Below are 15959 nucleotides of genomic sequence, written 5' to 3'. Positions count from 1 at the left end.
AGAAAATGTCCCTCCCTAAGGTTCAAATGAGTAATAAATGTATGTAGTTATCACAGATTCACACATATTCCCTTAAAAGTTAATTATGTCAAATGTTCCTATCTAGACAAGTGCCTACTCCTTCAGAGCCAATTATTTTTTCTGTTGTATACTTTCAAATCTGTGAAGTGACAATGGCCTGCATGACAGAAAATCCATGGCTAAAATCTTGTATCTAACTAAATCAATGGGAATTTTCCCATTACTTCAAAAGGTCATTAACTCATTGCCATCATAAAAATAAGATTTGGCAGTACATGTAAGGTTCTGATACTTGGAACTGTCTTTTGCTATGAGATTTTTTAAAACATTCCTTTTCCTACCAGACTCACCATTGTTAAAATAGTAGTTAAAAAAGCAATCTGTCACTCACTTGATTACAAGAATCCAACAAATGAGTAATAAAAATATTGGAGAAAGTTGGCACCCTCCTCTATTTTGTTTCAAGACTTTCTCTATTTAGCTGCACAGAATAGAGTTTGTGCTGTCATTTGTATCTTACATATAGTTAAGCAAACTGCTGTATTTAAACAGCAAACAACTAGTAACAGCCACAGCAGGATCCAGCAGAAAGATGAGTCAAGATGATTCTAAACATTAATATTTCCAGTAGCCATAAAAAAAGGAAAAGGACAAATATTTGGTCCAAAGGTTCTTTTAAAAAATATGGTGTCTTCCTCTTGCTATGGGCAGTACACAGTGCAGTAGAAAACTGAAATTCTGAGGCAGATTTAAAGCTATCTCCCATATCTTCTGAAATTGAGGTATGTTGGGGAGATGATGCATTCAGTCTCCAGAGAGAAGAAAGATACTGTTCACACAGCACTTCTACTCACCAGTCCATGCAGCAGCAATGGTGTTGGCTTTGAAGGAAGCCAACTGTCCTGCTCTCCCAGCCAGAGGTAAAGAATTGCATTGGTGGCCACTAGAGGGAGGATTAGGAATATAGTAAATTGTGGGCAAAAGACACCCATGATGAATCACATGGGACAACCTATAAATCCCCCACTGCTGCCAATAGGCAACAATTCTCAGATACTGCTATGGGCTGGGAAGTATAACTGAGTTGTTACCATCTGCTACAGAGGAGCTGCTAGTATGTATCCTAAACTTTGGTAGCTGGAGGATAGGAGGGCTGACTAGGTTCTTGTGAAACATACCTACAAACACACAGACACATCCCTTTATTTACAGTTGCCTTATTTTCCTTCTGGTTTTTAATCTCTTTACTTAAAACTTCTGATGTCCTTTATCAAGAAAGCTCCTGTGAAAAGCAAACATCCCAGCTTCAACAGAATCTCAGAAGAAGTATCAGCAGAGACACACTGTGCCAAGATACACCGTATTTAACAAAAAGATCTGAACATATTAAATGTACTTGAAAACAACAAAATCCATTGTAATAAAATGTTCTTTCACTAAATTAAGGTTTGAGGCATGTCTGAAAGAAATGTTTTCAATTAGTTACCTACATAATTATGTAGTAAACTGTATCTTGCAATTCAGTTTGCCCTGAAGTTTGACTGCCTGGTGTCTTACCTCCAGCACAAGTGGCAGTACATTCTGACCAAGGCAGATGATTCCATGCAAAGCCAACTTCATTGTCTCCACTGCCAGTGCAAGAGATGGGAACACTGAATTTATACCTTATACCCAAATTTTGTTCCTGTAGCAGAATCTGTAGTTGAAAACAACTGGTTATACCATTAAAACAGGCAAGAAGAGAGCAACTACAGTGACATTTAATCTAGGTATGTGTTATGTCCTATGAAAGGGAAAAAAGTAATAAAGGAAGCCATAGGTATTCCCAAAAGAATATGGACTAACTTTTAAAAGTATTATTGTCTAAGATGAGCTTTGTCTTTTTTTCCCTTGACACAAATTTATAACTTCTGTAAGTTCTTTATTCTTGACATAATTGTTCTAAAAATCCAGTTTTCATAAAATTATTGTCTTAATGGAAGCAAATTTAGTAGCTGAATAATTATGAGGTCAAAGTTGGTTAAGTACATTACTGTACAAACATGCAGCAGTCCTCACTGAAATCTTGTGAGGAGCTACTCACATAGCAATTATGTAACCTAGCTGCCCTTGCTTACACTTCTAGTGACTATAATAACAGCAATAACAGTAACAGCAACAGACTGTTGCTGAGGTCATTGTTTTCCCCTAATGCAATAGCCAACAGCATTAGCTTGGTGGAATCACAGAATCAAAATTCTTGATACAGCTATATCACTGCAAGTGATACAGATGGAAGTGCAACAATCACTATGAGCTTTTATCTACCCTCACTGTTGAACTTCCACATATCAGCTGTCCAACACTAGTCTTTGATTCCTTACCCAACTTTTTCTTTCTGTTACTAATAATATATATCATGTTAAGATGCAGCAATCTAACACATCTTAGAGCTATTTCTCATTCCCTTCTACCTTCTGTGATATTTTGCAGAGGCGTAGGCATATCTGCCTATCTCCATTGGACAAATGAGCATAGAACTTTCAATAAGAAAGTCAGTGACATTGACTGAATAAGAAAAGGTGTAACTCATTCTGTATGGACTCTAGCTTATCCACAGCTACAGCAGAAACAACAGGATTTGGGTGTTTGAAAATGTCACCTAAAATGTGAATATCCAGGCAACAATCACTCTATACACAAAAATATGCTGTCTGGCTCAAGTAATCCCTGAATTGCAAATCTGGCAGCTGATAGAATATACTGGGCAAGTATCACCCTGTTCTTATACTTCTCCTCAACACAGCAGAGTAACAGTAGGCTCACTATTGTCTACTGTCAGAGACAGGGTACCAGGACCCTGGTCACATCTTCTGTTACATTCTCATATTTTGTACAATCTATTCAGAGCAATGTATGTCACAGCAACTACTTTAATACAGGTCAAATCATGATACTCCTGCTGTGGTAAAAGTATACTTCATATTCAGGCCACGCTTAAAACCACAGACATCTAAAGAACTTTCAGGAACTGTCATGCTATATCTTAACACTTCTATGTATCAGCAGTATGCAGAGATACATTATATACCCCATTTACAATTTCTGCTACCATTATTACAAAGCACATTTAACACAGATGGGGTGTTTTCTGTGAGATTTCCTGGGGCTCTTCTGACTTTATCCCTTTTTCATCATGTTTGCCTGTCAGTTTTGAAAGATAAGCAATCTGTGTTAAAAAGTTGCGTCCCAGCTAGTTAAGCTGTATACTCTTTGTAAACACAACCTATTTTGATTTCATTCATGGCCTTGTCTTTCCTAAGAACATAAATATATATTTCAAATTTCAGAAATATATTAATTATAACTTTACCATGACTATGAGATTTTCTGAAGTAGGGCCTAGTGCTTCCAAAGACTCTGGTTCATCTGTTGGCCTCTTGTAATGGAAAGCTGTTCCAGCAACATCAAACTTTCTTGGCCAGTCAATAGTCCAGGCACCATTAATATAGTAGTCATCCTCTTCAGATTTTAAAGCTTAAAAAAAAATACAAGCCACCTAAAAATTGGAAGCAGCATTTATAATGGAGAAGTCATTGCAAATTAAACTATTAATCTTAGAAGTATGTGAGCTTCAGCACAACATCACTGTTTTTTCAAGCATTATAAAACCTTTTCTTTAGCCCTGGTCAAAATGTCCCTCATGTAGTTTGACAATATTGCCTCTTCAATAATCTTCAATGTGCAGGTATACTTTGCAGATTTCAAGATGCAGATGCTATATGGAACTGAAAAGGAATAAGGCCTAAAAAACCTAAAGACCCACCTGAGAAAAGTCTCAGGTCTGTAAAAGCCCCATTCTGCCTTGCAAAATTGCTCGACTCTTGTTACTGAGGAACCATAGCATGTAGTGCTGAATCGCTCTGTTCTTGCTCACTGTACCCAGGCCTAAGCCATTGTTGGAAATCGCTGTACCAGATACTAGAAATCATAAATTAGGTAGAGTTAGACATATCAATAGAAGGAAATGGTAGAAAGCCAAGATTTTTTTGTACAAGATTCTGGCAGAGCCACTTATAAAAGAAAGTTGAAAAGTTCAACCCTGAGGAAGACTACCTGAGCGGGGTTGAAGGCTGGAACAACCCTCTAAAAATTGATGCCAAGAGAAGACTCTGTCTGAACTCCACCCAGGCTCCACCTAGACTCTGCCTATCATTAATATGCAATGATATGTTGTAATTACATGAATAATGTATGTAGAGATGTTGCAATCATGTGTGTCAAATGTATAAATTAGCCTGTTTCGCACCTGTGCTTGGGAGCAAGTTTCTGTGGTGCAAACCACCTCCTTCCCTGCACAGATAATAAATACCTTGCTGCTAAGAGTACAAAAAGTCTCTTAGCAGTTTTCTTCATTCCAAGGTTTTTCAGCTTCAGAACAAAACAGGATGCCTCATGCAACTTGCAATATATCTTCAACTTTAAAACTGAGCCCATGTGCAATGTATACTGTTCTACTTAAAATATATGTAGGTCTCAAATGTATAATCAATTATCAAACTAATCTTTAGATTAAGATGTTGGAGCATGGGATAGGTATCTCAGACAATGCGCAGAGGAAAAAAAGAGAAGGAACGTTGAGTCTGAGAATTTATCCCAATCAGTTCTTGCTTTGTTGTCTTTGTCCAATGTTTTTTTTTCCTTCTTAAAGCATAAATCCAAGATATTTCTACTACAAAACCAAATACTAGCTATTTAATCTGCCAAGATATTTTATTATACCTAATTTACAGCCTTAAACCATGAAAGTACTGTAGACAAAACATAAATTTCTTAGCTAACCAACCAATTAGGCTGGAGAAGCAGATATTATTCAGGGACTTATATTTTAATTTTTATCAATAATATTAGATTAAGTTTCTAAATAAGAAACTAACTTTGTTTCTTAATGTGAATATTCTGTTAGTTAGACATTGACTTCTTGACTTAAGGTGAAGATTACCGAGTAATTCAGCATTCATATTTTCTTTAAATAAAACATGTTCTTAAAGGCAAAATGATTGTTGGAAATACATGATCAAACAGCCATGTCATTTTTTGTTGAGACAAATCATTGACTATACTAGATAGGGAATTTACAAACTCATATAAGACAACTTAGGATCGAGTTGTATTCTCAGTTACATTTGTGTGGACAGAAGGATACTTTAAACACTTAGGGAAAATGTCTGAATGACATTCAAATGTTCTAAAAGAGATGAGAGAGCATTCACATGAACAGGAGATAGTTAGGAGGCAGTAACATTCTATTGGTGACAACCATATTCAGCAGGGATTAGTAACCATTTCCATCAACACTATAAGGTCTGTAAAGGAATGTCTTTCCATAGCATAAATCTAATTCCTTTGACTTCCCTGGATTTACTCTGGAAACACACATGTGCTTTGAGTGAAGAAACTAGCTCTGACATTCACTTAAATGGAATTCTCAAAGTAGTTCAGATTCCTTATTGTCTATATAGGTTTTGTAGTACAAGAAGGAGATAGTAAAAAAAGTTAGTATAGGAGAACAAGACAAATTGCAAGCAGTACTGTACTAAAAGAAAGGAATAGTACTTCCACTATTTATCTATTTTAAGCGGGTATATGAAATAACTATGCTATAGCTGAACATCAGTATTTTTTTTATTAGTGGTCTTATTTCCACATAGCAAAAATTTCTATCCATCCTGCTTTTACCATAGTGTTTGTACAGTTCTTTTTAGGGAGCAAACTAGAAGCCTTTCTTTCCCCAGAAACTGGTGATCCTAAAACAGTGATCTAGTTCACACTCACAGTACAAAACATCCCAACACAAAATAAAATGGCTTCTGTGACTTATTAAAATTATCTTTTGTAAGGATATAATGGCAGCTTTGAAAGTTGGAAACACAAGGAACTAGTGAAGAAGAATCCTCCATTTGTGTTAATCAGGGCTTCTTTGGCATAAAGCAAGGCAGTGAGGTGAGAGCCTGAAACTCAGGAAATCCCTTGAAATTGTGACAAACATATTAAAAAAGTATTTATGTACCACTTTACATTTTTAGATGTGGCCAAATTAAATATCAAAGAAGTTGCCTATATTTTTTATTTAAGCCAAAAATGAGACATTTTTCATTCATTTTATACAGATGGTGCTGATCTAAATGCTTTTTCAGATCACTTTCTTCTGCTTATAAATTAGAGAAACAACAAACTTAATTGTAGTAGCTAAGAATATCTTCTTTATTCTGTTTTTTAGCTACCCATGGAATCAGAAACACAATATGAATCCATGTATTAAATATAATGAAACTAATATTGGTGTAGATTCCAATGTTAAAAAATGTTCTTTTGACAATATGGTTCATAGCAGAAAATGACCATGATAGGATGTACTGTATGCCTCTCCCACAACCTCTGTTTGAAATGTTAATATAGGATATATGAGCAACCTATACCCGTAGTGTATATTGACATAGGAGAGGGGCCAGGGGAGCATGATGCTGAAAGAATAATAAGCACTCTATTGCTGGAGCAGTGTTGTTATTATTCCTGCAGAATGGAGGGAGATTGATAATCTGCTGAATTACAGGAGGGTGGGGGCAGGCAGAAAGAAAAGTAGGCATCTAATAGTAAAAGACACCATTATTATCAATATAATCCATTTAGGAATTAATGTACCTAGGAGAATAATTGCCGTTCAAACTCACACTTACAGGCATCATATGCAAATCAGGGTACAGAGACTTTCAGAAATGCATGTTGTCTTGAGTTCAATGAAGCCACATTTGTACACATCAGTATTAAAAAAAAAATACAAAGAAAATTTAACACAGTCTTTAAAGAAAGGAATGATAATCTGGGAATTTGAATTTAATTCTGTGCTTTACCACATGCTTCCTGAATGTTCTCAATTAAGCACCTAGTTTTTCTGCATCTCATTTTCCTTATCTATAAAACAGCGATGGCATTAAGTCCCTACAAGACAGGAACAGTGGAATACATACATTAAATTGCCTTAAGATAAGGAGAGAGTATTGTTAGCATTTAAGGTAACCATGGCTGTTGATGAATAATCATTCCAAGAATAAAATGGTGTTTTAAAATGGTACAATCCCCCAAAATCAGAGACTTCCTCAGATGGAAGACACTACCTCAGAGTGGGACAGTATATCATTTGAGTGTTCCTCATTCACTTCAGCTCAAGTCTGACATTAGAACTATAGTGAAGTTGACCTGATTTTGCACCAAGTGGACAAGGAGGAATCACATGATATAATTCATTAGCTCCACTCAGGAGAATACATCCAAACCAACTGCTGAAACTATCTGACCACAACCTAATATTAACAGCTACCATTCCCTCTGCTGCTTCTACTATGTGTATGGTTTGGCCAAACCAGAAAATGTACCTTCAAATCACATCATTATCTTAATAACAGACTGCTATTTAAACCATGCTCTTACCAATGTAGTTCTTTGACATTGCCACTTCTCTTATTTCTATGTGCACAGAACCTCTTGGAATTTGAATCACTTCCATATAGCCTATAAGATAAAGATAAATTTTATTTCTTGTTGTTTATCTTAAACAATATTAGTCATAAAACTAATAAATTACTACTAAAAATTAGTAAGAGATATGGGACTCAAATGTACTTCAACATTTTCTTTCATGTGATATAATGGAAAACAATTTAAATTTCAGACATAAATTTGAAAATGATAGCAAGAATTTACCATATGGTCAGGAATTTCTTTTTATAAATGCTAATAAAGTCTTTTTGACAGTGTATCACAAATAATTAATGTATAAAATGATCATAGGATAATTCAGGCTGAAAAGCACCTCAGACAGTCATTTAGTCCAACTTCCTGCTACAAGCAGGATCAGCTAGAAGATCAGACCAAGTTACTCAGTGCTTTATCCAGTTGGGTCATGAAAACCTCCAAAGATGGAAACTGTACTACCTTTCTTGGCAACTTGATCCACTACTGAACGGTCCTCCTGGGGAAAGTTTTTCCTTCCATTTGGTCAGCACCTGTCTTGTTTCAATTTATAGCTGTTGTCTCTCCTCCCACTATGTACCCACCACTGTGAACTGTCTGGCTCTGTCTTCTACATAACCTCCTCCTCATAGGTATTAGAAGGTTGATACTAGGTCCCCACAAACCTTCTCTTCTCCAGGCTAAATAAACCCAGTTCCCTGTGCCTCTCCTCACAGAGGGGCAAGTGCACCAGCCCCTGATACTCTTAATGGCCCCTCACTGAACTGAACTCGCTCCAGTGAATCAATAATTTTCCTGTATTCGGGGGCCCAAAACTGAAAACACTAAGATTGCAACACTAATATTGTCTTCTTTAAGCTAAGCTTTCAACTAATTGCCCATACATACTTCCTGATTTCTTAATAACATGAACTTAAGAAACATTTTTGGATTCTTTCTACTCTAAAATATCATGTATAACTAAATATCAGATTCTACCATACTCATTAAAATCGTACACAAAATTACTTTTACCATGCAACCATAACTAATGAATTAAAAAACCCCACCCACTTCTTAAGTGCAGTAAAGACCATGAGAACTAAGTACTCAGTAATGAAACGTTATTGTATTTGAAATAAATCCAAACTAATACAGAAAAAGGAAACAACAAGGCAAAAGGAGTCAAAGTGAATGACCAGCAGCAATGCCATGCTGGAAATCAATGCAGCACTGTTATTTGCTAAAGTCATCTAAATGCATTGTGCAACAGAATGGATGTTGGATATATATGCACATACCTCCTCTGGGCAATGAATCATTAAAGAAACCTTCAATGGCTTCACATGTACTCCCATCTCCTCCACAAACACGGCATGTATCTTCCTTAGTATTAGACCCCAAAATATTATCACAACCTACATGCTGAGAACAGATAAGAACAAATATTTTAACAGGATTATGGTTTCTTGCACCATTATTTTCATAGTTTTTGGAAGTATTTCTCTCAAGTTTGATAGTCAGTTGTTCTTTTTATCTACTCTGGTTTTGATAGCTATTACCATGAGTTTTCACTTACCAGAGGAAGAAAATAAAAACGTAGAACAATCCACATTTCAGTTTGTTATCAAATCTTGATTAATAAATACTTTGTATTTCTACGGTGACTTTCAGGAAGGGATTTCCCAGCATTTTACAAACAATGTAATTATTAAAATTATCAATAAGTGATTAGTGACATTTTTCTTTAATATCACAACAGCTAATTGTGTTCCATCTATATTGATTTAAGGAAAACATTTGCTGTGTGTTCCTTAAACATTTATACAGTATAATTAGTATTATTGTTCCCAAAGGTATTTACAGCTTCATAGACCATCTTTTCACATCCTCCAGGCAAAACTTGCAATTATTTTTATAAGGTTGAATGTAAAGTGTAAATTACTTCACTGTAAGAATGAATGCAGAATGAAGCTCAGTAAAAGGTTGAATTATATGCTATATTAGGATTCAAAAGCCTTTGGAAACAAGAGAGGTGTCAATAACTGATCATTAGAAGTACATTACATTTCTGATTATCTGAGAAACTTATATACAGTGAACAATGATTAAATCCCTATAACTTATTGATTCATCCCTATTACGAAGCTAATGAAAATATAGACAGTTGGATCTTTAAAAAAAAAGGAATGAACAAGTAGGATGTAAACAGAATGAACATTGCAATTTGCCAATTTTTCCAGGATTTATACAAAAAAAGGAGGCAGATACATAACTTGGTTTATTGTCTAGCAATATTATGTACCATCTTGTAAACAGGTAATATATAGGTCATAAAAGAAGTTAAAAAACTTTAAATAATTTAAAAAATAGTATTATTCTAATAATTTACATTTCAATTTTCTGATTCACCAAGAAGACAGAGACCCAATTCTCTTACATATCTCATTCTCAACTTGAGTTTTAGTCTGATTATTAGTTTTAAAAGATTTCTCAAAAGTAGTAAAATCTTATTATGTATAAAGTACACCAGAATTCCATGTTATTTCTTGTGCATTATTGTTAGTTTACTAATACATGGCAAATGCTTTTGATCTCATCATGTTTTTCAATAAACATACATCTTAAGCACTCAATTTAGCAAAGCACTTAAGCATCAGGTTAAGCTTTAGTTATGTTAATGTTTTCCGTGAAATCAAATGATTTTTAGAGTCACCAGCACTGTTCAGATGTTTAGACTTAAGTACATAATTAAACACTTTGCTAAACTGAGACAGCAGTGGGATGAATATAACCAAAAATATGGCACAGACCTCCAATTCTCTGCAAATTCATGCAATGCAGTTCTATAGAAATTTACAAGATAATCAGATTTTTAGTAAATGGGAAATACTTGCATCAGTATACACTTTTTCATAGAACTACTGAGCAATATTGACAACTTTCTGTTTCAATTACATCAAAAGCAGAATTGTTTGAAACAGGATGAACTAGTTAGAGAGAAACAGATTGGTATGTTCATATTTACTGTTTTTCAGCCAGAGTGGTGTTCTAATTGGAATGATGGAACAGGCTTTGGAACACAGCAAGGAATCTGTTCATCTCCTGTTGCCCTTTCCACCAATTCTTCAACAGAAACCACAAAGAAAGTAAAAAGATGAAAATGAAGGAATCTATGAATGTCTGTTGGAAGCTACTGAAATTCAAATTATTGGTCTTATTTATGCAATACCTTTTTTTTCTTTTTGTCTCAAACTTACTCTTTCATTAACTTGACTTGTTAACACTCCCATTTCATATAAGTAACAAACAAGTACCATAATTAAATGTAGGAGATAGCAGACACAACAAAGTAATCCAGAAGTATTATATAAAACATTTGCAACCTTGCATTCTCCATTGATACAGATATCCAGTGAATCAGCATTGCACTGAGTCCCGTCTATTACTGCAGGAGCACGTTCAGTGTAAAAATTATAACCTTCAGCCAAGCAGTTTAATGCACATGGTTTAACCCCACCTGGACAACAAAAATGAAGAAGAAAAAAAACCCAAAAACCAAACAACTAGAATTCTTGAAAAGTTAATAATTAATTAAAAATATATATACCTAAACAGATCTGAAATGTATAATCTTATTTCATACTTGACACATATAATGTATACACTTTATTTTACTTCCCTTTATTGATTTATCTACTTGACTCTTCTTTCTTGCAAAAAAGATTATTTATCATAGTAAGATATGTAAAGGATGGCTGTCTCCAAAATGATTCCATTATGTTAATACAACCCTAATGATTATTGAACAATTTAAAACAATAAGGGTACCACTTCATTATCTGAAAAACATGAATAACAAAAGAATGTAGTGATATAAGTATGTCAGGGTAAATTTCAAAAACAAGATCAGACTATTTCAATTAGTAATTTAGTCCTGTTACTTGAATTACACTGCAGCTCAGACCATGTGATCACAATGGTCCTTTTTAGAATTTTGATCTAAAAAACTAAGAATAAAACAATTCAATAAATTACAAAAGCACAAAGGGGAACATGGACTTATTCACTCAGGGTTTAGAACAGGAAAAGACAAAATAATCAAAGGGCAACCTATGAACTTTGAACGACAGAAACATAACTAAGCTTGATTAAACTGTCCCAAAGAGAAAAAGAAACTACAACTCTCTTCTCTGCCCCAAAATACTCTTTTATTGCACAGTGTGATTATTTATAATTTAATTATCAAAGTAGTCTTTAGAGATTCTTATAAATGCTTTTTCCCCTTTCTCCTTTTCCTACTCTTCTGACCTTAAGTAAGGAAAACTTTGAGATTTTTTATACCAAACTCAACACTATATCATCAAAGGCATTTACAGATCACCTATGCAATCTCTAATTCTACTGCAACTGCAGGTAGAGAAGGGCTCCATATTTTAAAGTGGACTCTACAATGATGCTCACTCCCCTTCACAGTAAAACAAACCTCTACCAGAACAGAGATGACTCTTCTGTAACATTTTTGGCAATTGACAAAAATACAAGCTTAGCAAACTTCGCTCATTGTATCTTAATTAAAACATTCAATTTACAAACATTACTTTATATATAACATTTAAATAATTTTGAAGACTTCACATATGATAACATTTTTGCAAAGCTACACCATACCTCCAGTGTAGGGTTTCCAGTTATAATACTTTCCTCGGAAAGCCATATTGTCAAAGTCCGCACATTGTTTTTCTCGAAAATCGCGGGCCCCTGGAGGACATAGCTAAATTAATAAAGACAAAAAAAGATTAATTTGTTCTGAATATCAACATAAAAGGAAATACTTATATGCTTATGTTACAAACATTATCATGCAAGAGACTAGGAGGTGGTTCCTTGCTTTATCTTGTGACTCTTTACACTCTTCAGTGTGATTCTGACACTTTATTGATTTACAGTTGAATTGTCTATTTTGCAATCTTAGGCTGGCATGAAGTAACTGAAGTAATTTAAACAAAGGTAAGTTATATAATAGTTTACATAAAACTGGACAATCAAAATCATGTCAAACTATGCTTCATAATCAATCCATCGGCTATCTCCTTATAAACACAGATAAAAACAGCTGAAAAAATTAAACCAAAATAATTTTGTTAAGAGCTCTACACTCAGTTGTACTGTACTAAGAAGCTGTACTGAGCTATGTTTTTAAGACACTGAAAAAAAAATTAAAATATTTTCTGGAGAGCTGTATCACCTTTGCTTACTTGTAGCCTTGACAAAAGCATTGTATTAAGGCTGAGAATGAGACTAGATATCATACTTGGTCTTGACTCTTACCGGTCTCCAAGAATGAAAAATTAAATACTACTTTGATTTAAATTTTCATCACTTCACATTACCAATTATGAAACTGAAAAATAGCTTTTTTACTTGGAATAAGGGTAGGTATAAGTGTAATTCATCTCAGGAAAGAATTACAGGAGAAACGGAATTCTTTGCTATTTCACATTTTTCATCAGCAAGTTCAAAATAATAATGACAACTAATCTTGAGTACACCCAGAATTTAGATAGCACATTAAACATTGTTATTAATGATTAAGTACCTGCTGCAATTGTAAGCTTCATCAGATAAAGTATTTGAAATATAGATTAAAATAATTTTTAGACTGGAAGACAAAATAATTTGTTTGAACAGAAATTAGCAGTGTTAACAAATATTACTATTTTATGAGCAACAGAAAAGTCCATTTGATGGCAGTTTTACTAGTCTTCATACTGATCTCAGCCAGTTAGCATTGTTCAGGAGTCTGAAATGCATTCAAGTGAAAGGGTCTGTATAAACATGCATGATAAAAATTTACTGCACAACACAAATATTAACATAATAATTATAATTCTCAGTATACATTAATCAAGTCAGCCCATTGCAATATGATTCAGAAACTACAGAATTTTTCTCCAATGTTGAAGCTGTTGCAATATAAATGAAAATGCTGGACATTACTGCAATTTTCAATTCTCTCTATATATCACTTTATTATCTCCTTCTAACTAAAAATACATTTTTGAATATAACAACAGTAGAAAAATACTTTTGCTACTTTAATTCAATAATCCTTCAGATCATAAAAATAACTGTAGAGGATAAAAAATAACTATGTAAATAAAATAAGAATTTAAAAATAAAATTAATTAGGAACACAAATTAAATTTGCCTCTTTGCATCATATTCTCCAAGCAGTAGAAGGACCAGTCTTGAATCTGAATATCTCTGATACTGGTCACTACACCCTATTCTTCAGTCTCATGCTTAGATACTAATTTACATGGCTGGTATTTTAACTGCATCAAGTTACCCTTACAAGTTAATTAAATTACACATCACCACCCCACCCACCCCCAAATGAAATCCTTTTTCTAAATAGTTACACTAGGACAAAACAATCAAATATGAAGATTAGTAAAGAAGGATAATGACTTCCATATTTATACTCTTTAAAACAATTCTTGCAATCTGATCTTTGAGATGTAGTCCTACTTTTCATTTGATGGTGATCTTGGGTGTATTTTGAGGCAACAATATAATCTTCATAAATAATCTGGATGATAGGGAAGAGCATACCCTCAACAAGTTTGCTGATAATACAAAACTGGGAGGAGTGGCTGATATGCCAGAGGGTCGTGCTGCTGTCCAGAGGGACCTTGACATGCTGGAGAAATGGGCCCACAGGAACCTCATGAAGTTCAAGAAATGAAAGTCCTGCATGTGGGGAGGAACAACCCCATGCACCAGTACACATGCTGGGGGCTGACCAGCTGGAAAGGAGCTTTGCAGAAAAGGACCTGGGGGATCTGGTGGACACCAAGTTGAACATAAGCCAGCAGTGTGCTCTTGTGGCAAAGGCGGCTAATAGTATCCTGTGCTGCATTAGGAAGAATGTCAACAGTAAGTCCAGGGAGGTGATCCTTCCCCTATACTCAGCACTGGTGAGGTCACATCTACAGTACTGTGTCCAGTTCTGGGCTCCCCAGTACAAGAGAGACATGGCCATACTGGAGAGAGTCCAACAAAGGGCCACAAAGGGCCTGGAGCATCTCTTATATGAGGAGAGGCTGAGAGAGCTGTGACTGTTCAGAGAAGAAAAGGCTCAGGGGGATCTCACCAGTGTGTACAAATACCTGAAGAGAGGGCAGAAAGAGGATGGAGCCAGGCTCTTTCCAGTGGTGCCCAGTGACCAGACCAGAGGCAATGGGCACAAATGGAAACACAGAAGGTTCCTCCTGAACATCAGGAAACACTTTACTGTGAGGGTGACCGAGCACTTGCACAGGTTGCCCAGAGAGGTGGTAGAATCTTCCTCCTTGGAGATATTCAAAAGCCATATGGACATCGTCCCGGGCAACCTGTTAGAGGTTTGAGCAAAGGGGACTGGACAAGATGATGTCGAGAGGTCCCTTCAACCCTCAGTCATTCTGTGATTCTGTAAGCAAAGCTAAGCTACATCTTTCTCTTACCCTATTAAATATTGATTCAGTTTTTGCCACAATTTAAACTGCTAAAATCACTGTTTGCATCCTCTTTTCTCCTCAAAGACAGCTCTGGAAGTCTCAAAGAAAACCAGCTACCCACAAGCATGCTTAGCCTGTAATCTCACTGCTGACAAGAACAGAAGACAAGGCTGGGAATACCTGGGAGCAGTTATAGGAACTAAGGGAGCAAAGCCACTCAAACAATGTTCCTGCTTTCTTGGTATTTTATCTGGGTTATGGTAGTCCTGCAGATTAAATTCTGGTTTGCTATACTGCAAGTACTGTTAAATTAATTTAACAAACTAATATACCAATGATATCAAAGCTTTTACATAACCCAGTGTCTTTGGCTCTAAAAATGCAAATCCATCAATCCATAGATAGATTGGGTGACCTCTGCAATAAAATAAGTTTTTGTTTTAGCAGCTAAGCTCTCTCAGTGAATACTGACAAGTACTAGCCCTTATCTCAGGATCTTGCTCTTCATCCAAATCATTAATTTGAACACTGAATCATTAATTCGAATCCAGTTTCAGGTGGATTCTGTAAAGTTTTCAGGCAGTCCTTTTGAAGACTACAGTTACCAAATGATAGCCTGAAACCTGAAAAATTCTGTATAAGCATAAAATGCAATATACTTAAATTTATTTTTGTTCCATACTTTTCATATCTTTTCCAATATCTCACTAATACATGAGAGGAAATAAAACTAAAGGCAATAATGTCCTCAAAAAATGCATTCAAAATAATAGGTATAGAAATGCAAAAAAAGTTACTGCAAGGTAAGCTACAATATGCATTTACAAAATGTCTGCTCTATGGCACTGTCTCTCTGTGTACTCTTCTCCCAAAATAAATTTGCAATAGTTGCTTCTCTTTATTCGGTAAAACAGTTCAATTTTTTCATGGAGTTACAATATGTAC

The 15959-nt window shown here is 35.0% G+C and overlaps 1 protein-coding gene across 4 annotated transcripts in view; it reads right to left on the bottom strand.

Annotated features, from left to right (window-relative positions):
• LOC101923076 (A disintegrin and metalloproteinase with thrombospondin motifs 6) overlaps positions 1 to 15959 on the bottom strand; it is a 166570-nt gene that overhangs the window by 36428 nt on the left and 114183 nt on the right. For 2 of the 4 annotated variants that reach the window (XR_008745112.1, XM_055792875.1), the window contains exons 15-21: positions 12181 to 12283; positions 10896 to 11029; positions 8811 to 8934; positions 7489 to 7569; positions 3374 to 3537; positions 1579 to 1717; positions 876 to 964 (exon numbers count right to left, since the gene is read on the bottom strand). Coding sequence is in view for 3 of the 4 variants with exons in the window: in XM_055792875.1 (XP_055648850.1) it covers positions 876 to 964; positions 1579 to 1717; positions 3374 to 3537; positions 7489 to 7569; positions 8811 to 8934; positions 10896 to 11029; positions 12181 to 12283 (834 nt within the window). In the remaining variant the exon portion in view is untranslated. The remainder of the gene's footprint in view (positions 1 to 875; positions 965 to 1578; positions 1718 to 3373; positions 3538 to 7488; positions 7570 to 8810; positions 8935 to 10895; positions 11030 to 12180; positions 12284 to 15959) is intronic. The other 2 variants (XM_055792873.1, XM_055792874.1) reach the window with 1 other exon arrangement.

The sequence above is a fragment of the Falco peregrinus genome, chromosome W (genome assembly GCF_023634155.1).
Source record: "Falco peregrinus isolate bFalPer1 chromosome W, bFalPer1.pri, whole genome shotgun sequence".
Classification (NCBI taxonomy): domain Eukaryota; kingdom Metazoa; phylum Chordata; class Aves; order Falconiformes; family Falconidae; genus Falco; species Falco peregrinus.
This window is presented reverse-complemented; position numbering and strand designations above follow the sequence as displayed.